This window comes from Trachymyrmex cornetzi, unplaced genomic scaffold (assembly GCF_001594075.2).
Source record: "Trachymyrmex cornetzi isolate Tcor2-1 unplaced genomic scaffold, Tcor1.1 scaffold8, whole genome shotgun sequence".
Lineage (NCBI taxonomy): Eukaryota > Metazoa > Arthropoda > Insecta > Hymenoptera > Formicidae > Trachymyrmex > Trachymyrmex cornetzi.
The window spans coordinates 46,211-69,427 of NW_017300135.1; the positions used below are offsets into that span (position 1 = coordinate 46,211).

General features: G+C 31.3%; 4 protein-coding genes and 1 non-coding gene across 5 annotated transcripts in view; 3 read left to right on the forward strand and 2 right to left on the reverse strand.

The window, feature by feature from the left end:
• Positions 1-19,002, reverse strand: part of LOC108768493 (alpha-tocopherol transfer protein) — a 43,860-nt gene extending 24,858 nt beyond the window's left edge. Inside the window, exon 1 of the mRNA XM_018518936.1 lies at positions 18,959-19,002. Coding sequence (XP_018374438.1) covers positions 18,959-18,966 — 8 coding nt within the window. The 5' untranslated portion in view covers positions 18,967-19,002. The remainder of the gene's footprint in view (positions 1-18,958) is intronic.
• Positions 3,003-6,088, reverse strand: LOC108768497 (uncharacterized). The gene has a single exon (XM_018518942.1). It carries the CDS (start codon positions 6,062-6,064, stop codon positions 5,231-5,233), a length of 834 nt encoding a protein of 277 aa, XP_018374444.1. The 5' UTR covers positions 6,065-6,088; the 3' UTR covers positions 3,003-5,230.
• LOC108768496 (alpha-tocopherol transfer protein) lies at positions 9,200-14,851 on the forward strand. Its single transcript, XM_018518941.1, has 5 exons — positions 9,200-9,525; positions 11,405-11,564; positions 13,907-14,012; positions 14,099-14,471; positions 14,680-14,851. The coding sequence occupies exons 1-5, from the start codon at positions 9,354-9,356 to the stop codon at positions 14,757-14,759; spliced, it is 891 nt and encodes a 296-aa protein (XP_018374443.1). The 5' UTR covers positions 9,200-9,353; the 3' UTR covers positions 14,760-14,851.
• On the forward strand, positions 17,140-17,212 carry TRNAS-GGA (transfer RNA serine (anticodon GGA)). The gene has a single exon. It is a non-coding gene; the product is annotated as a tRNA-Ser (tRNA).
• Positions 19,003-19,097: 95 nt separating the features above from the next.
• LOC108768494 (alpha-tocopherol transfer protein) overlaps positions 19,098-23,217 on the forward strand; it is a 4,776-nt gene continuing 656 nt past the window's right edge. Inside the window, exons 1-4 of the mRNA XM_018518939.1 lie at positions 19,098-19,298; positions 21,567-21,726; positions 22,321-22,426; positions 22,524-22,896. Coding sequence (XP_018374441.1) covers positions 19,112-19,298; positions 21,567-21,726; positions 22,321-22,426; positions 22,524-22,896 — 826 coding nt within the window. The 5' untranslated portion in view covers positions 19,098-19,111. The remainder of the gene's footprint in view (positions 19,299-21,566; positions 21,727-22,320; positions 22,427-22,523; positions 22,897-23,217) is intronic.

The following is a 23,217-nucleotide window of genomic DNA, read 5'->3' on the forward strand; positions in this document are numbered from 1 at the left end:
AAAAATTGCAAAATATTAGTCTTGAATAATTTTTTACTCATATACTATCAACTTTACAGAAAAACTGCAAGAGACAAAAATTATTTATTTTCTTCTGATAAAGATCTGAGAATTTTTTCAGATTTTTTTTGAATTTTTTAATACCGTATTTTCTCATGTTGATAAAAATAAGAAAATGCAGTACTAAAAAGTTGATAAAAAATTTTCAAAACTCTATAAAAAGAAAATAAATAATTTTTGTCTCTTGCAATTTTTCTGTAAAGTTGATAATATTTGAGTAAAAAATTGTTGAAAACTAATATTTTGCAATTTTTAGTAATTAATATCTTGTTAACTATTGCAAAAATTGCAAAATGGTAGAGGACTTTTCGACTCAGTTTAGTCCGCTCTATCTACACAAAAGTGATTGGCAAAAAAGATCGGGATACCCTGTACAGGAATACGCCGAGCGGCCGAGAAAGTACATTTTCGGTTTTCGGTCGTTTATAACAAGCGACTAGTAGAGAAAGCGAGACAGCGAGAGAGAGCGGCCGTCCTTTTTTCTCGCCACGCGCTCTAATACTGACTTGTGTTTACGAGTTACTGGTAGAGCGAGAAGGACGGGCGCTGCCTCTCGCTGTCTCGCTCGCTCTCGCGGCGAAGACGGCCGACTCGATGCCGGTAGGTGGGGGTAAAAGTGATGGGGCTGGATTCCGAGTTGCCGGGGAGCCAAATGTGCATCACTGGCCCAGCGTCATTTTTCCTTTGGCCACTTCCAGACATAGGAAGTCATTTTTCCTTGAGCCGACTGGCGCTTACAGTAGCGCGCGGTTCTTCCTACATTTCCTCGAGCCTTGAACCGGCTGGTGCTTACAGTAGCGCACGGTTCCTCCTACTTTCTTTGAGCCGGCTGGCGCTTGCAGGAGCGCACGGTTCTTCCCTCCATTACTACCAATCTCTCATTCACCAATTTCTTTTACAATAAGGACTATTAACCGCATTAACGACATGATAAAATTACTTTTCCTATAGAATGGCCAATCACGTCAGTTTCAATGTAATCAGCGCATCACTCGGATTTGCATTAAATAGAAATTCAATCTTTAAAATGGCGTTATATTCTGTTCTCTTTAATCTTTCTCCATATTCTATCACTAAAAAGGGTATGAAGTGATGAAACGGCTCAATTGCTGGGAATAATAATAATAACAATGATAATTGATCTCTTGCTAAATAAACATTTTCCAATTTGACACTAAAGTTTCACTCGTATTTGGAGTGTTAAGCCTGATGGCGAGTTCAATAAAATTCTTAAATTACTCAATTGAATAAATTACCATGACGTTCTCATATAGAGAAAACTTTGAGTCCTAATTGAAAGAATATTAATGAGTAACATTAATTAAATTAGATCAAGATTTATAAGCGATTCCTATAGCATACGCCGACGTTAGCGATCTCATGGTTAGCCACTCGGCCTGAGTCGCGTGCATATTCTGATCATACCTTTCCCACTCTAATAAACATTCCGTCGCTCTCTCAATCTTATATCCTATCCGCAGCCACGCTGGACTGCTTTTCGCTCCCCACTCCGTATCCAGCAGCGATGCGGATCCAGAATATAACGCGCAGGGGTATTCAAAATATTAATATCGCCCCCTTAAGTAATTGATGGCGGGACGCGGCAGAATTAAATTCGTAACATAATTGATAACAGCGGATCCATATTGACCGGAATTCAATAATTCAGTAATTCAATAATTTGGAATCGCGAAAATAATTAAAAATAGTAATCGGCCATTCGCGCGCTAGTTAGAAATCCAATAATTTCTCCTAAATGTTTTGTTCGAATACGTTACGGCGGGCGAAAAAGAGCCGTAACACAAGGATAAATGATGCATTATGCACATCATGCGATGGAATGGAATGCACCCTTAGAAAATTTTTTGCATGAGATGAACATTTTTTAAATGTCTAAATGTGAACATACTTTATACATTGAATAACATACGTTTTTAAAACATTCGTACGAAGTCCACAGACGTTCGGACTAAATAAAAATCAGATTTGGACGTTGGGTGTTGTCTGGGTTACTCATATAATTTAATGTATATGTAATGCAAAGATTTACTTTTGCAGAATATTGAAAGAAATTAATCGAGGAGAATCGCTGTATGTAGATGATGATAATGATAAAATAACTATTTTGAAGCGGTAGATTTAAGAATGACATAAAGGTGTGTTCTTAGCATTCGATTGAATATTATATTGAATATAAGTCGTTTTTTTTCTGTTTTGCAAAAAAGTATCATTTTTTTCTCTTTATAGAAGAATTATAATTTTCTATCGGTGATTTAATATAAAAAAATAATTCTATGCAGAATTTCTAGTGAAGAATAAACTTTTTACTCTTAGTCAGTAGGTCATCATGTTTTGAATATATACGTAAAAATTTAATGTATTTACCTTGTACTCTTAGAATCTAGTCTATTTAATTTCTTTTATTATACATATACTTATTCCGGCATATCCGGGAAAAAATATTTTATAAATAATTTTATAAAATTATACAAAACTATGTATAATTATATATATTTGTATACATATAAATGGACATATTTTATATATATTTATTTATTTATTTATTTTATTTTAATCCTTGCCTTTCGGCTTAGGATGGCTTCCGATTTACATTGTGTTCTTACTAACTAAAAATATATCATTTAACATTTCATTTTAACCTTTCATTTATACATTTCTTATTTATCGATATTTCGTAAATAAATCAAACTTTACAACTTTAAAATTTTTGTGTACATCTAACTTTGTGTCTTTGGTGTTCATATTATTATATAACATTAATATCTATATATATAAATATCTCGCTATAAGCATCCTCTCCTTATCCGCCCAAGAATCTGCCCCGGAACCGCTCTTGAAACTTTCTTATTCCATATTTCGCTTTCTAATTAGTATGCGATGCCGCCAACAGGGATGGATCCTCGTTTTTGTTTCCTCTTTCTCTCTCTTCTGCTTCCCTTCTTGCCTTCTCTATCCTCTTCATTATCTCTAGTCCTTTACCTTCTTCCCCTATGAATTCTTCCGCTCTCATCTCACTCTTTGTCTTCTCACATTCTTTGAGTATATGTGTCATATTCTCCTCCGCACCGTGACAAATCTACACCTCCTTTCTTCATCCTCTCTCCAGTACTGGTCTCCCTTTGTCTCATTTCCACACCTAAATCTGGCTATTAGACTTCTATCTTTCATCTTCTTTTTCCCTTTCAAATATTTTGGCAGCCCTTCTGTCCTTATGTTCTTGTAGTTATCATTATACCTTGATTCATTTATCTTTACTTGTCTTCCTTCTGTCTCTCTTCTTTCTATTCTCTTCATGAATTCTTCTGCTACTCTTTGATTTCTTATCTCTCTTTCTCTTCTCACCTGTTCTTTACTCATTCCTGTTCTTTCCAACACTTCCCTTCTCTTCTTTTCCCATTTACTCTTTTCTTCTCCTCTGCGCTCCTTTTCCAGCTCCTTTACGCATTCTTGTATCAGTTTTTTCTTTGAATTCCTTATTTTTTCTTTATACTTTACTGCTCTTCTGATCGCCTTAACTTTAATTTCTTCCATCTTTGTTTCCTCTGTCAGTATGTAGTTAGGTGTTCTCCAATCCAATTTTAAAATCCATTTCATATACTTCCTTTTTATTCCGTCCAGTCTATTGTCGTTCTGCCAGCCCCACACCTCCGCTCCATACAGGGCTATTATACTTTCCACCAAGGAGTTAAACATCTTCGTTCTTCTTTCGAAGTTGTCTCTGAAAATTCTTTCTCCTATGCTCCACGTTCTCTTCATTGCCACCGTTGCCTTCTTTATTCTTTCTTTTATATGTTTCTCTGTCCCCCCATTTTTCTGTAGAGTATATCCCAGGTATTTGATTTCTTTGACTTCTTCTATTACCTCTTCTTTCCATTTCCACACTCTCGTTTTTGTTCTACCTCTACCTTTCTCGAAAACTGTTATTTTTTACTTCTCCGGGCTCAGCTTTAGCCTTTTTCTTTGTAGGAACCTCCTGAATCTCTTCAACATCTCCTTCATATCATATTCATTATTTGCCAGTAGAACTACGTCATCCGCATATGTTATTGATCAACATTTTTCCTTTCCTATTACTACTCCTCCTGTCTGTCCTTTTGCCATCTCTTCTTCCAAGTCCGACATGTATATGTATATTGAACAGTGTCGGGCTTAGTGGACATCCTTGTCTTAGGCCTTTTTCAGTCCAAAACTCCTCTGACTTCATGTTTCCTACTTTCACTATGTTTTTTGTTTCCCTATATGTCTCCATAACTCGGTATCTGAGATTGTTCTCTATCTGTACCTTTCTCATCTTTCATTTAGCAGCCTCCTATCCACGTTATCGAATGCAGCTTTCAGGTCCGCGAATAATGCAAATATCTTTCCTCTTTTTTTGCTCAATTCCCTATTAACCACGTAATTCACTATGTAGACCGCGTCCATCGTTCCTCTTCCCTTTCTGAATCCGAATTGCCCTTCCATCAATTTTTCTCCCGCTTCTTTTTCCAGTCTTCTGTTTAGAATCGTCGCGTAAATCTTGCATGCCGTGTCCATCAACGTAATTCCTCTATTGTTTTTAATTTCATTTTTTTCTCCCCTTTTGTAGATGGGATATATTAGACCTTTATTAGTCTTGTGGTATTCTTTCTCCTTTCCATACTCTGTTAATTAGTTTCCAGAATTCTTCCCCGATTTCCTTGGACATGAACCTCCATGCCTCGTTCTCTATCTCGTCTTCTCCCGGAGCCTTTGCTTTCTTTAATTTCATCAGAACTTCTATCAATTCTTCTTTTGTGATGCCACCTATTTCTTCTCTGTCCGCCCCTTCTTCCTCGCATTCCTCGTTTTCTATTTACTGAACCGCTCTCTCTCGCGTGCCTCCTAGCATCTCCATAAAGTGGTTCCTCCAACAGTCTATTTGTATATCCTTGCTTGGCCCTTCTGATTTCCTCTTTCTGTACCTATTTATATACTTCCATGCCTCTGCCTGTTCTTATATTTAAGAACCTTTTCCTCTTCTTCCTCCTCGTGTTTCTTCTTCTGTTCTTCACACCACTCTTTATGTTCCCTCCTTTTTTCACATAGTCTTCTTTGCTAATCCTTCCTTTCTTCATTCCCCTCAGCTCTCTCTTTCTTCCTTTCCACTCTTTATTATACCATTCCCTTTTTCCTAATTTCCATGGTAGTATTCTCTTTTTATATCTCTTGATCGCGTTTTTAATCTTTTTTTTATCTCCGTCCAAATGCCTTCCGTATCCTTCCGTGTGCTCTTCCATTCTTCACATTTCTCTTGATAGCTTTTAACTCCCTCTTCCGTCCAATCGCTTCTCTCTATTTCCATCTCTGTCTCCTTATCTTTTTCTTCCCATAGTCTTGTCCCCATCAACTCTATCTCTAATGGTATGTGATCTGATTCTGTCCTGTTGCCTTCTTCTATTCCTTTAATTTCTTCGCTTGTTTCATCATTTCCTATCACGTAATCTATGACTGAAGATCCTCTCTCCCCTATATATGTCCATCCTCCCTCCTCTCCGTAGCTGCCATTCATTATCGCCCAGCCTCTCTCTTCTATCTTGCTTATTAATCTACGTCCCTCTCTGTTTATTATCTTGTCTATCGATCTCCTGCTCTCGCTTCTTTTTCCATTTTCTTCCTCTCTCACTGGTCCTCCTTCATTGCCTGTTCTTGCATTTAGGTCTCCTCCTACTGTCAAATACTCTTCCTCTTCTTCTGGAATGTGTTTCATCACTGTCTCCATTGTTTTTTCTATCTCTTGACTGTACACTGTCATTATCCTCCATTTCTTCCCATTATACTCTATTTTGCATTCCATCGCTGCTTCATTTAATTTCCTAACTTCTATGTTCCTTATTTTTTTTCTCACTGCCGTGATTATTCCGCCTTTTGCTCTTCCTTTTTTATGCTCTTTCTCTGCTGGTACAAAGCCCCACACATAGTCTTTCGGCAATTTATTTTTGATCTTCTCCCATCTATCTTCTTCCATCCATGTCTCCACTAGTCCCACGATGTCAAACTCCTCCAGGTATTCCCACGTTTCCTCACATTTATTCAACAGGCCCGCTATGTTCCAGAAACAGATTCTTAGTCCTCTTCTCGTCGCTCCTCCGCCATCCTTTTCCTTTTATCATTCTCTTCTTCCTCTGTCTTCTTCAATTCTTTTCTCTCTCTCGTTCCAGCGTAGCCATCTGTCTTTCACAAAAATCTTACCATAGCTTACTTTCACATTGTTTCCTTTCTCTTTCTCCTCTTTAGCTTTATCCTTCAATTGTTTCTGCATTTCTCTTTCCATTATTGTTAAGTCATTATCTATAAATATTCCTGAGCTTAATATTTTCTTTTTAATCATAACCTCTCTTTTTTCTTCCCAGCTTTCCAATTCAGCTATAAATGGTACTCTTGTTTTCTTTGCCCTGTATCTTAAACGCCTTTCTTACTTTCACGTCTACCTCTTTAATGAAATCTGATACCTGCTGTTCCATCTTGGTTCCACCCCATTTGTTTATGCTTCTGATAACAATGTTGTTTCTTCTCCTTCCTCTATCTTTCTTTTCTCTCTCCCATTCTAGCTTTTCTATTCTTCTTTCCAGTTTCCTCCTTTCTATAGTGAATTCTTCTTTATCCTTTCTTCTTCCTTCCTCTATCTCCAGTTTTCCTTCTTTCCATTCCTTCCTCATTTGTTCAATTTGTCCCAACATGTTTTCGTTTATCTTCTCCATCCTCTTGCAAATATTTTCCTCCATCTCCCTCATCACCTTTATCATAGGCTCCTCTTTTCCTGTCATGTATTTCTGCATGTTATCTTCTTTAGGTTTATTTTTACTGCCTGTCGGTCTTCCCACCATTTGTGCCACCTACCGGCTGCTGCCGTAGACTCTTCGCTCTTCCACCTCTCCCCGCCTGCTCGATCTTCCTTCTACCCGTCTAACCTATAAGTTTTTCCGAAACTTCTAATCACTCTTATTCTTTCCTCTTCTTCTTTATCTGCTTGCCTTCTTTTCCCGACACTTTCCCACCTTTTCTCTCTTTGCTCCACTTTGTATCTTTTACCTCTTTTCGTTTATTACTACTTTTCGGCTATAATTCGATCCGCCGTACATACACCCGTCTCTACGCTACCTTCTCCTAACCGGAAGTCCCATATTTTATATATAATTGTATATAATTTTATATGTAAGTTTATATATAATTGTATATAAATAGATATAATTATATACAATTATAAATAAAATATGTCCATTTATATGCAATTATATAAAATTATATATATTTTTACATAATTTTATATAATTATATATAAAATATTTTTTCCCGGGTATACATCTTAATTAATCTGCTTTATATTTAACTTATAATCGAAAGGCAACTATACGTACGAGTATAATATAAGTAATAATAATATATAACTAACTTTGTATGAATATTTGTATTTGTACGTATTATATTTAAATAATTAATATGCTACGTAATGTAAATATTTTAACAATTAATTTTTTTTATTAAGTATTTGATGCTTTTTTTAAAGAATAATAATAATTATTATGTAGTAGGTATTCAGTTGCTACAGCAAATCTTTGAATCCGTTATCTGTTACACATAAATCGATTACTGAATCTGATTATTGCGGGAATGATAACAAAAATTATATATTATACATTCCAAAGAACATGATTTATGTTTATGATTTATATATAATTAAAAATGAACAATTTTTTCTCAATTTTTCAAACTTGACTTTTTGTAAAAAAAATAACTAATGCAAAAATTATCTTGTTAGTTATTTTTTAGATTTTATTATAATTATTATTTTTATTATATCAAACAATAATTTTACAAAAGAAAAAAGGAGGTATTTCGTATATAATAATTATATGTTTATATATGTTTATATATAGGAGGGAGAGTGGTCTAAATCGGACCTATTTGCAGTTTTTGCTTTCTACAAAGCATAAATAAAGTCCGATCATAAAACCAAAGATGCTGTTGGAAAGATCATTTAATTCCTTTTTAAATTATTACTTAAGACCATTTTGACGTATCTCTCACCTATGTTGAACTATAATGGAAAATGTAAAAACGGTTTTTCGAGTCCGATTTGGAACTATTGGACTTTACATTATATTATAAATAGCACGCAAATCTGCTTAATTATATTCATTTAAATTAAAAAGGTCCTATTTGGAATCCGGTCCGATTTAGAACATCTCTTATGCCTTTATTTAAAAAATATTTTGTTATCTAAATGTTATTTTGTTAATTTAATTTTATTTTATTTTTTCAGACATAATTAATAGAGGGAAGCCTAAGGAGAAAAAATATTCCTTGGATTGTCTAAAACTTTCATCCTTTCAACTGGAATGTGGTTCATGCTAAAACCGATTTGCTTTATTTATATTAGAACATTGATATAATTGGTCTGGGAATGATTATTAATTGATATTTTATTTTACAAAGTTGTGATTAACATTAAAAATAAAAAAAATTTATAATTATTTGCGACTTTGTTATAAACAATATAAATAATAAAACGCGAATTAATTTTTAAAATTTCAAATTTTTTTATAGTTCCCTAACATATCTATATTATATATATATAATATATACAATACGTAACAAGACTTATGCAATAATAATTTACGTAATACATCTAAGATTTGAAATATTTCTACATCGCGTTAATTACTTGTTCGCCAGAAGAGAAAAAGTAACAACTGCTCTAGATAACTGTTGCTGAGACCGTGATATTTCGCACGATATCAAGGCCAAGAATCAAAAATAGCTGATTTGTGGCTGAATGAGCATAATAAATATGAAATATATCGAACGATTTTTACAAATGATTTAAATTCCTAACATATGTAAATAAAAACAGAAATTCGTACTACTTTTTATAATTTATAAATCTTTTTTCATATTGTTATGTAAACATTAGACAACTTAATTTACTTGTTTTACACTTATTTCATTATTTATAAATAATGATATAAGTATGATTTTTCAATATAATTTTTGTTCATATATATGTATTTCAAGAAAAACGTTGAAGTTTACAATAATGTAGAGAATTTAGACCTTATGCCTTATGTAACATTAACGTTTTTTTCTCTGAAGAACGAACAGCAAATAATTATTGTAAATCACCAAATTGATTTCATGAAAAAGTTTGACATTGACTTATCTGGCTGTGTTTATCGTTAATCGTCTTTTACGCATGACAGTGTATCTCTACAGTTCATATACGTTCTGCTGTAAACATAGCTTCTCGCAGTGTCACGATGGCAAGCCTGTGTGGCGATAGTGTAGAGTGTTATGCTCAACATAAGCTAACTAACGAGGAGAAAAGATATGCAGCAGCACATTTAAACGAGACCGATGAAACTAGAGAGAATGCAATCAAGGAAATCAAACGCTGGCTGGAGCAGAGTGACGACTTGCACGTACGAATCGGTAAAAGTCACAATTATTCGTGGCAAAAGCGTCGAAATATTGCTTTATAAAATTTAATTATAGTTTATTAATTCCAAAGTAATAAAATGAAATTACTTTCAATCTGCATCGACGTGACGTTATATTTGACGCTTTGTTTTTAATAATATAATAGAACAAAATAAAAAATGATATAAGGTGTGGCGTTCGACTCCGTTACAAGAAAAAATTAAAGAGATCGGAAAGATTTAATAAATAATAGTAAAAAGTGATAAATAGTGATTTAGTAACAAATTTTTATGTTTATTTCCTAGTTTGAATTTATATGCAGTTATGTTTTAAATCAAGCAGTTTTCTGATCATATACCTTCAATTAATCGAAGAATAAATAAAAGTTATTTATAGATACATTTAAAACATAAATATGCTTAAAAGTTTTTAATAGATACACTTAAAACGTAAGTGTACTTTAGTAAAAATATATTTGATTATGTGGAATATTTATTCAAGCAAAATGAAGATAAATTTAATTATACGATTTATTCTTTAATAGTAATGTATGTATAATGACAATAGCTACATTCAGCAGAGCAAATTAATTAATTAGCGCTTAGTGATTCTTTAATGTGATTGGTTCTTGCCTTTAGTTCTTCGTTGAATTCAAGTAGAAACCAATCATATTAAAGAATCACAGGAAATGGAAGTAACTCGTTACTTGTAACGAAGTTACAGTTACAAGTTACTTTTTTGGTAACTTTACTAGTAATTGCGTTACTTTTCTTTGTAACTGTAACGGTAACGAAATTACATTTTTTTGTTAACGGTAACGAATTTTACAGTTACTTTTATTGTTACTTTGCACATGATTGGACACGATATGACACAAGCCACTTACACTGTAAAAAAATTTCGTAAATTTACACATATAATAATAGATGTAAAATAGATTACATGATTAGTCCTGTAAATATAAAAAAATCCTGCAATTTTACAGAAATTATGTAAATTTGCTTTTATTGTGTAAATATATCTTATTTTATATTGAAAATTATATAAATAGCAGGATATTTTGAATATTTTCTATAATTATCCAAATTTTAGTAATATTACGTAATATAACAAATTTTTCGCGTATTGTTAAATGTATAATAATATATAGTGTGAAATGTATTGTCATATTATCGTTCCTGTAACTACACATACACATTGTAATTGTACCTTTACAATCTGCTTAGTTACAAACCAAGAAATTATTTTTATTTGCATATTGCAAATTTACAAACGTGTGGACGTTTACAACTATTATAGTGGGTCTCAAAATTATCTAGTAAAATAGTTGTAATTTTACGCAACAATTTTTTACAGTACATAGCGTTTGAGATTATAGAAGCTCCTAGTCCCGTCCGCTGTGATTGGCGGTCGTCGATTTAAAAAAAAGTAACGGAAAAGTAGCGAAAAGTTACTTTCTCAAGTAACGGTAATTGTAACGAGTTACTTTTGAAAATCGATAACTTGTTACTTTTCCTACTCGGTGACGAGTAACTGTAATTTGTTACTTTTAAAAAGTAACTTTCCATTCCCTGAGAATCACTAAGTACTAACTGATTAGTTTTCTCTACTGAACGCAACTATTGGCTACGTTCAGAAACAGCAACAATTAAATGGCCGTTCAATAACTGTTTTTTTTTCTCTGCGATCTATGATAAATGTAGAAAAATAAACAAATAGTAATGACAGCTTTCTCAACCATTGGTTTCTAAACGTAGCCAATATGTAATTAACCTTAGCGTTAAATAATTTAAAAATTGCGCGGTATCTAACTTAGATTAGATTTTTGCATCAATTGTAGCTTATTTGGAAGAAGTTTTTAATCCCTCTTTCTCTTTCTCTCTGTATGTAGATGACTTTTTTATCCTGCGATTTTTGAGAGTCTGTAAATTTAACCTCGAGAAAACTAAAATCAGGATAAGAAACTATTATAAGCAGCGATCCGACTTACCGGAATGGTATACGAATATAGATCCATTTCGACCAGAACTGCAAGAGCTACTTGATTTGGGGTAACGATCATTATTATTGATTATAAAAATGTAAGAGTTTATAGAGTGTTGAAATTTATGAGGTTTTACAGTGAATTTCTTTATGCGTGCAGAAACTAGATCGATATATCAAAGCGTTTGATTTGACTTAATCTAAATGTATATAAATTATCTCTTCTGTTCTGTTATTCTTGTTCAGGATATAATGCATCTTAGATTATTTGATTTAAAATGGTTCACCAAAATTTTATAAATTTCCGCCCAATAATTATAATCGTCAATTTCTTCTATAAAAATATGATCGCAACATTGTGGTTTTTAATTACTTCATTAATTAAAGTTAATTATGTTAATTTATATTGATTGTTATAAGTTAAGAGTTTTATTAACAATATCACTTGATGGTAATGAGGACTGATAGACTATAAGTTATTTCTTGATTTTTTTACACCTATCTGTCTCTTGTATAGAGGATATTTCTGAAATAATGCCCACTAATCACGTGCTATTCCTAATAAAAAACTGAGTCAAAGTCTTCTATCATTTTGTAATTTTCGCAATAGTTAACAAGATATTAACCCTTACCCTACTAGATACAATTTGGTGCCTCATTTACAGTCACGAAACTAATTGTCCGGACACAGATATTACAAGTTTATTTTTCGGTACAGTATCACCAAATAATATAATTTTTTAAAAATAATAGTATTTAGAAGTGAGAACTTCCTCCAGTGATTTACTTTCATCTCTAATATCAGTCAAAATTATATTTTTAAATACATATATAGACTTAATCAACAAAAGTAGAAAAATAATCGCAAAATTAATTGATCGAACAAACAAAAATAACATTGAAGAAAATATAATATTAAATAATATATTAAGTTTTTTAATAGCACGTAGGACCACCTTTAACTTTAATAATAGCATTTAGATTTAGTCTGCTTAAAATTTTTTCCACAAGTTTTTCGAGTGACTTCAGGATTAATGTTTCACCAAGCTTCCAGGATGGAAATTTTTCCAATTCCCCATGATTTCGAGGATTCGATTTTCGGACTTCTGACTTGAGAAGTTCCCACAAATGCTCAATAGAATTCAAGTCTGGGCTCTGGAAAGGACATTCAAGTATCTTGATCTTATTTAATTTATAAAATTCCTGTGCACGACGAGAGGTATGCTTGGAATCGTTATCTTGCTGCATAATAAAGTTTCATTCGATTCCAATTATACGAGCGGACTCTTTTGAATTACGCTTCAAAATTTCTACGTACATATGTTGATTCATTATATCATAATTTCAAGTTTCCCTAATCCAGAAGCTGCCATAAATCCCTAGAAGAGAGTTTTCCACCACCATATTTTACAGTAGGAATTAGATTTCGGATTTTAAAAGCTTCTCTGATTTTACGGTAAACTTTTTTCTTTTTATCAGATTCAAACAATTTAATCTGAGAGAGAGAGAGAGAGAGAGAGAGAGAGAGAGAGAGAGAGAAAATCACTGGAGAAAGTTCTCACTTCTAAATATTATTCTTTAAAAATTATATTATTTGATGATACTGTACCGAAAAATAAATTTGCAATATCCGGACAATTCGTTTCGTGACTGTATATTAACTGAAGCACTAGAACCTGTCCATTTTTTTTCACCTATTCAGAATGATTCAAAAAATCTCTAAAAATTCCAACATACTTTCAACTTTCTAGAATAAATATTGGCACTTCATTTTGGAAAATAATAAAATGTAGTATAATTTATAATTACCGAAAGACGCGAAGAAATTTGCACGAACAGGAATCACTCGGTAACTAATGACCCCCCTCCCCCCCCTTAGTAGGGTAAGGGTTAATTTTTAAACATTGCCAAATGAACAGATAAAATCGATGTATTATTTTAAGATATCTTTCAGTGTTCTTCGTGAAATATTTTCAAGATGTTTCTTAAAGAGAACTCTTATTAAAAATACCTTAAAGTTATTTTATGCGTCGATTTTAGATATTTTTCTCATTTTTCTAACTAAAAAAAGATATTGCGAAAATTGCAAAATGGTACAAGACTTTTCGACTTAGTTTTTTATTAAAAATAACACTGTATGATTAGTGGGTATTATTTCAAAAACACCCTGTATACAGCAAGGTACTTTACAAATTGTAAATTTAATTTTAACGACAAATTGTTTATTTAAAAATAAATTTGTTTATTTAAAAATAAATTTGTGTTAATTTTCTTTTTTCATTTTTGTTACGCATGTGTATCAGTAAGAATATTTTATTAAACATATTCAAAGGCTAAATCACTGTAAAAATAAAAAAATATATTTAATTCTTCAAAAAAGTGTAAAATTCTTTGTTTACATTTATTATAGTTATTATTTGCCTCTACGGAAACCGGATAATCAAGGAAGATTAGTTTTTATTGTGCACGGCACACGACATGATCCGAGAATACACAAAATATCAGATATATATAAGGTAAAAATAAATATAATATAAAAAACAGTTCGAACGAATATCATATATTTTCAATTCGCATTGTTTCTCGACGGACGATTTTTTAGGTCGGCATGATAGCAACAGAAGTAGCGGTGAAGTGTTATCCTGCAGCATCTGTGTATGGCTATACAATATTTATAGATGTTTCTAATCCAACTTTACAACATATTACTCAACTCCGACCCTACGTATTAATGAATTTTGTCCACGCATGGCAGAATTGCTATCCAGCGAGGGTCCAATCAATTAACATATTCAATGCACCGGTATTCTTCGATGTTGTTGTGAAAATTTTTAAATCTTTCATGACGGAAAAGTTGAAAAGCAGATTTCACGTCTACTCACGCAGAACGATGCAGAACTGTTTCAAGGATATTCCAGCTAACATCTTGCCTGTTGAGTATGGCGGCACTGATGGTACAATTAAAGACTTAACAGGTAATTGGAGTAAATTAGAACGTAATGAATGCGTTTAATGAATAAACGATTGTTCAACAGCATTTATCAAAAACAAAATTACAAATAGACGCTTAAGAAACGTTAATTAAAAGTTGTTAATAATTTCATATAATTTTAAAACGTGTAATAAATATAAATCAACTTTAATATATAACTCAATTTACTTAAAATAAACACTTTTTTGCAGAATATTGGAAGAAATTGATCGAGGAGAATCGCGACTGGCTTATGAATGAAGGGAATGACGAAATTATTATTTCGAAATAGTAGATTTAGTATCGATAGAGAATGTTTGTTCTTAGTACACGCTTCGATATTATACATTTATTATCATTATTCATTATATAAGTCACACTTTATTTTTAGCGATTATGAAAGAGAAAATAACTATATTTTTTTTTTCCTTTTGTTACACAAAAAGAACTAATTAATGATATGATACGAAAAAGATGAATTATGAAACTTTAAGAAAAAATAGTAGGTATAGTTTATATTACGTTTTTAAATAGTTATGTTTGTCATGTATTTTTAAATTATCTGCTTTTCACGTATAATTGTCGTATATCGATATATGGCTATATACGTAGTAGGTATACTATAATAGATACAATATACATAAAATAATGTAACTATATATGTGTATATAAAATAATGTAACTTTATATGAAAAATTATATTTGTACGTATTTTGCAGGGTTAGAAAGTTACTTCGTAAAAATAACTAGTTACAATTACAGTTTTTTTCTTTCAAAAGTAACTAGTTACAATTCCAAGTTACTGAGACTAAAAATTAACTCACTATAGTTACGGTTACTGAAAAAGTAACTTTTCAGTTACTTTTCAGTTACTTTTCTGTTATCATGATAGAACAATATGAGTGACATCGATGTCATTAGGGCTATCAAAGAAAAAAATAATTTACATTTACAATTTACTGACCAACCAAAAATACTTCGAAGCATTTATAGTGGACCGTATCCTTAATCAGTATTCAGATTTTAATCAAACACATTAAATTGACAAATAAGTTTAAAATGTAAAGTAACTGTAAAAGTAACTTAAATCAGTTACTAGTTATTGGAAGAAATGTAACTAAGTTAAGTTACATTTATTGTTTGTACTGCATCTTTTAGACTGAGAATATATAGTAATTATTATGTATATAGATTTGTCACGGCGAGCTTCTAAATCCGTTATTTACTGCAAGCAGCGCGATTATTACTGATTTATGATAAAAATATGCTATAGACATCGTGGCGCATCGTAAGTTGTAATGCTTCTCCTTGTCCGTCCTTTGATTAACTGTATTTGTCCAAAAGGTACACTATCAGCGAACAGTGTTAATTACTATAGCAATTTGTTAAAAATTGTGAAGATCAATTAATTTCTAAGCGAGAGTAAAGGTGCCTTTTTATGCTGACGCTCGACGCTCATTTTCGGCATCAAAATAAGTCATTTGATAAAAATTGATGAATATCAAGCGTCAACGTCGATCAACGTTGATCACGTAACTTATTTTGATGCTGAAAATGAGCGTCGAGCGTCAGCAAGAAAAGGTACCTTAAGAGTCGCTGATCGTAATTCAGTTTTTGTACAAATGTATTCACGTAAACAGTGCATGAATTACAAATATCCCAAATATCGAATATGAAAACTCTGATTAAAGACTACGTAAATAGCGCGTATTATTAACGGATCGCTTATATGTATAGACTAAATCAAATATAGGGAAATTTTTTCAGACACAAACCGCGTCATCAAGTAGATAAAATGCAATGTTTATCTCTTACGTGTTATGCAATAAAGCATATTGCGTACACTAAAGCATATTGTGTGCAATTTCTCTCAAGTTATGGAATTACAGAGAGATGAGGTTCATTTACTCTACCGCTAGTAATGCAAGTAGACCTTAATGATTCCTAATTCGTCGTCTCAACATATTTATATAAATTAAAAGTAACTCATCATTTTTTTATGCTTATTTTAATAAAATGTCATTTAATAATTAAATATTATCATATAATTTCTACAGTACATACAAAAAAATAAAAATACTATATTTGCTTGTGCTTTCAAAACATGCAGTTTTGCTTCACTTCTATTTAGAAAAGAATGGAGCCTATATATGTACATCCTTAGTGACATTCTTAACTTTTTTATAATTATTTTGTGTAATTAAATGAAACTTATCAATTATTTTATATAGTTGTATTTATATTTACATCAGTGCTGGGATTTAGTTGCATATTTCGACCGAATGAATACGAAAAAGATTTCAGCTTGGTTCCTGTTCCTTACTTCACCATCCCGCGCGCAGCCTAAATGCCGATCGCCAGAGATGATACAGTAAGGGGCAGGAACCAAGCTGAAAATCAGCCGAAATGTGCAACTAAATCCCAATACTGATTTACATGATAGTCTTATTTTAACATTAAAATAAAACAATATCTTTATTTTAGACCGTATATGTGAGAAACACAATCAATACTAGAAATTTAAAATACCTATTACGATCGAAGCTGAATCTTCGTTGCTTAAATAATTCAATCTTGAATTACTAATGTATATTATATATATACTTGCATACATACCCCATATTGTAGTCTTTTTCAAACTGCGCGCCGAATTATTTTTCCGAAATATTAAGGCCTCGGTAGTCTAATGGTTTAGGACGCTCGTACGGAATACAAGAGATCCGGGTTCAAGTCCCGGCCGAGGTAATATTTTTCGCAATAAATTTATTAACAGTTTTAACATATTAACATCTTTATAATATATGATGCTTGATGGTAGCATCAAATTATTAAATTGCTTGTCAATTTAATTCGCGATTGCTAGAGTAGTTTTAATTGCTTTTATTTAGTCCGGAAAAATAATTCGGCGCGCAGTTTGAAAAATACTATAATATGGTATATATGCAAGTACATGTATTAGTAATTCAAGATTAAATTACTTAAGCAACGAAGATCCAATAGGCTTCGACCGTAATAGGCATTTTAAATTTCTAGTATTAAAATAAATTATAATAAAGTAGCTGGAGCCGAATAAGACCCACCTAATTAATTTTTTTTTTAATTTTATTTGTAATATATTGAATAAATAGGGGATACTAAAATAAACTAAGTGAGAATCAAATCTTTATTTCATTCGCTCCCAAAAGAAAAATATATTGTTTATGTAGAATATGTATAAATGAACGAAAAAAAAAATTTTATTGAACTCTGACATTGAGCCTTATTATATGCATATGAATATAATAAGGCTCAAATCAAAAGTAAATTAAAAGTAAATTAAAAGAAAATATTATAAACATTTTTTTTAAATCAATTTTAAAATGATTATTAATAATTATTATCATAGAAAGGATATTCCTTAGGATTTACTTTACCCTCAAATATTACAATTATCTTTAATTTTGTTTGTAATTAACTCTTTAATCTTTGGAAATTTCTTGCAATTTGAATGCGATTTTGGTTTTTTAAACGCAGCATTGAAAATCGTTATTCTCTGGCGTAAACTCCACACATAACAAACAAATAATTAGCTATAATAATAATCACATAAGTGGGCCTTATTTAATAAGTACATTGTTTAAAAAAAATACTTATACTTATTTGAAAAAATTGATTCATTAGTTATTTTCCATAGTTAGGAAGTTGAATAATAATTATAATAAATTCTGAAACATTATATACTGATAAATTTTGCAGCGGATTGTTATAAAAATGGCTCATACACACAAGTTTTTGTTGTATTAAACAAACGTGTTGTTATCGATTTCAATTCTTTAATTCCTTTTTATCTACTTCCTGTGACACGTCTTTTAAACATATACTGCAAACTTAAAGCGAGTTTTAAAGTAATAAATTTAAAAGTGGGCCTTATTTAGTGCTGGGCCTTGTTCGGCTCAGATACCTTACATAATGCTCTCGTACCTTTTATTTTAAGTTAATTACAATTTTAAAAAATTTGTAATAATTAATTAAGATAATTACTCGAATTACCCTAATTAATAGCGCTTTGTTCTAATCTTTTACCGGGCTGAAAAGAAAATAAATTATTTCCCTTTCTCTTTCGAAGATGAGTACCACTGGACTCTAATAATACTCGAACGTGCACTGCTTGCTATGATTTCATAGCAGCAGAGAGTCAGCAAATTACAGGATGGTTAAAAAGAGACAGATAGCCCACATCACCAAGCTACGAACAGTAGTTGCAGAATGATTAGACAGAGATAGGTGGCTCTTTATTATCATACTATCTTATTCTCATTTTTCACTTATGGACGTAACATAACAATGCACGTTCCTGTATTATTCGAGTTCAGTGATGAATATTAAATATTCATTAAGTTAATCAACCTGGATCTATTATTATGTACTGCAGATGGCGCAATGTTTGATTATTAAAGCTGATTTGTCAAGGAAATCATTCCAAAGAGCACGTAGATTCCAAAGAGCACGTACTTGTACATCAAATTGTCTGCAGATCGCGTTTAAGTATCATTGATCGCGCGTTGCCTTCGAGTTTTGTGCATTCGAGTTTTGTGCATTCGAGTTTTCACAGCCAGCAGATGTGAGTCTCTCCGTGGACGAGGGTTCACATTCACTATCATCACGATGGCGAGTAACTACAGCGACGGCGTCGTGCATCACTCTAGGCAAGAACTGACAAGTGACGATAAAAAATATGCAGCGGTACATTTGAATGAAACTGACGAGACTAGAAAGAACGCCATCGCGGAGATCAAATGCTGGATCGAGAAGTGCGACGACTTGCGCGTACGAATCGGTAAAAATGATAGAGGTAATGATTATGCATTGAAATATTACCTAGGTTTTTTAATTATAACTTATTAATTCCGGAATAATAAAATTAGGGATGCACCGGATCGTAAAATTATCAGATATCGGATATCCGAAAAAAATATAACATCAGATATCCGGTTAGGCAATTTTTCAAATCGGATATCCGATACTTTCCAGATATCTGACCGGAATAATGTTCAAAAAATAGCTGAGTAAAGAAAGAAAAATGGGAACAAAAAGGAAAAGGAACTATAAGAGAAAAATAGTGATAATAATTATGATTTTAATGTTATTGTCCGAGTTTGATTATCAATAGAGATGATCACTATGTAGAGAAAAAATTGTAATTTTGCAGCAATATATAAGATATTATACTATTATAGCATGAGTATGCATATTTATTTATAGAACATTTATATGTAATAAAAAATTAATTTAATGATATATTATCGAAATATTTATGTTAATAATTGCAAATTTATATTAATTGTCGATGATGTAAGCATTCATCAATTACCTCCGGGCTCTCGGGGATCTTTTTGTATGGACAAAAATTTGCCCAGAGTTGATCTTTAATAATATCTCGTCGGTGGCATGATGTATCATTTTATCCTTCTTTAGTATTCGATGAGCAACAAGGAAAAATTATGTATCAAGCGTTATATGTGTAATTCGAAACATGCTTTATATCCTATTCCTGTTTTACATCTAATTAATGATAAAAATAGAATGACACGCTAGCGCTGATAGTGTTGCTATCGCTCCCCGAATGCAGCCTTAGCTGAACTTCTAGCACAATTTTTCTTTTTTTTATCTCTTCAACGTGAAAAGAAAAAGAGGAAAGATGAATTGTGTACGAAGTTCAGCTGAAAAGAATAGAAGTGTGCATCAATGACGCAAACTTTCAATATAAAATTTCAACCGAATATATTCCCGAATATTAATGATATCCGACTATCCGGTCGAATAGTAAAAAAGTGCCGGATAATACTAAATACCGGATACTCTTCGGGTATCCGGTGCATCCCTAAATAAAATTACCTTCAACGGCACTGAAGTTATACCTAGTACTTAGTTTATTGAATGAAAATTAAAGAATATAATTGATTTTTAATATCTTTAATTAATCAAAAAAGCAAGAAAAAAATTTCCATATCTTTCTATCATTTTAGTAATTAAAATACGTTTATAAATATAGATGATCATACGTAAAATAAATTACTTTGTTTAAATATTATGTAAAGATCAATTAAAGTAAGAAAATTCTAACATAAATAAGACCATAAAATCTCAGACTTACAGACAATTAAACATTATGAATATAATATGTGCAATTGACGTCATTATTATGCAACGGTTAAATTTACCATTCAACACTGTTCTTAAACTTTTTATGCGTCGATTACATTAAAGTTTTATTAGTCATTATAAATAACAATAAGATATTAAAATTTCTAATTTGTACTTTTATACACTTGGATTTCAATACATATATAAAGTTTACCAATTTGATTGTACATATGAACGTGCCATTTTAGACAAAATATGTAAAATATATTACATCTGTGCGGATTAACTGTTTGGGCAGAATAAAATACGATACCATTATACAACACATTTTTTTTCACAAAAAGTGATCTATAATAATTTATAATTAAAATGCTGTAAGTATTAATTTCTTAACAATAGCGATTTCTTGACATATAGTATAATAAAATCTCTCTTTAATATTTTCTAATATGTTAAACAGATATTAGAAACAATATAATATATTATAGGACCGTATATGTGATAACATGAACTGTAGAAATTAAAGTCTTAAACGATCTAGCTGGATCTTAATGCTTGTTTGATTCTTATGTGAATTTATATACTACGTGTGTAGTCCTCAGAAACGCGCACCGAAATGATTTTTCGGTCTTGAAACGCTAACTCTATTAAAATACCGCAGTATTATCACGAATTAAATTGACTAGCAATTTAACTCGTGATAATACTGCGGTATTTTAATAGAGTTAGCGTTTCAAGACCGAAAAATCATTTCGGCGCGCATTTCTGGGGACTACACACGTAGTATATAAATTCATACAAGAATCATATAAACATTGAGATAAGATCCAGCTAGACCGTTTAAGATATTAGAAATTTTTGTTCCTAAAGTCATGCTACTCTATGTACGTATTTATAATACATAATAATAGATTTATTGTTAATACCGCTTCAATTGTAGTTTCTTATTTGAAGCGAATTTTTAATCTGTACACAGGTGACTTCCTTATCCTGCGATTTTTGAGAGTCTGCAAATTTAATCTTGAGAAAACTAAGATCAGAATACAAAACTATTATAAACAACGATTTCGCTTACCAGAATGGTACATGAATAAAAATCCATTTCAACCGGAACTACAAGAACTACTTGATTTAGGGTAACGATTATTATTTCAGAACGTTAATCAAATTTTGTTAATCAATTTTCTTTATTCCCTTTTTCTTTATTTCCTTTAATTCTCTAGAAACGGCATCGATTTTGTTATTTAAAACAAATAATTTTTATTGATTTTGTTAAAAAATGTTTTGTAAGTGAAGAATCTATCGATATATGCCCTACCGGGATGTATCGATATATAGTCTTTTTGCCAGGTAGAAGTATTACATTTTAGCGTTAACAGTTAATACTACATATATTTCTATCATTAGTTTCTTAAATATAATTAATTTGTTCAGATCCCGAATTTATCTCGAATTTAATGTTAAAATGAATGTTGCAAATATGTAATTTACACTAAGAAAATTAATTTGTTTTATTTATTTCAGGTACACAACAGAATTTTTATAATTGTTATTTCAATTTTATTAATAACTTGCTTAAAAATTATAAATTAATATTTGATAAACTTCTTTTCTTTTTAAATTGTAAGAATATTTTATTAAGAACTTTTGGAAATATTCAATGCATTGTTGTAATACCAAAAGATATTTTAATTTTTCGAAAGAGTTTGAAACATTTTATTCATGTTTAGGATAGTTTTGCCTCTGCGGAAGCCGGATAATCATGGGAGATTAGTTGTCATCACATATGGCACTCGGCATGACCCAAAGAAACACAAAATTTCAGACATAGCTAAGGTAAAGTTGTATAATGCTCTAATGTTTTATAATAGATGTTGTCATGATAAATTATTTGTAATTGTCGTTTATTATTTCTTGACGGACGATTTTTTAGATCGCCGTGATGGCGACGGAAATTGCGACAAAGAATTATACTGCAGCATCTGTGTATGGCTGCTCAATATTCATAGACGTAGCCAATCCGACTGTACGACATGCTCTTCAAATGCGACCCCAAATTATAATGAATTTGGTTCACGCGTGGCAGAGTAGCTATCCTATGAGAATTCAGTCGATTAACATTATTAACGCAACCGAATATATCGATATTATTTTGAGAATTTTTAGATCTTTTATGATTGAAAAGATGAAGAATAGATTGCACGTCTACTCACAAAGAGCGATGCAGAACTGTTTCAAGGATATTCCGACTAATATTTTGCCCGTCGAATTTGGAGGCACTGGTGGTACACTTCAGGAATTAGCAGGTAATTACGAAATAAACGGAATGAAACGTACTTATTAGATGTGTGATACAGGTTTTCTTACTAAACAGAAGAAAAATTAATTTTTTATAATTAAAATAAACAATTGTTCAATAATAATTATTTTAAGAGTTCATTGATATAAACTATATTAGGTAAGCGTGTATCTCGCATATAATTCAATTATATAATTCAATGTGTATGTAATATAAAAAATTACAATATATTTTTATGACCGTATATTTGAGAAACTCAATTAATATTAGGGTGTAACGGCCTATTACGGTTGGAGCTGGATCTTCGTTGCTTAAAATAATTCAATTT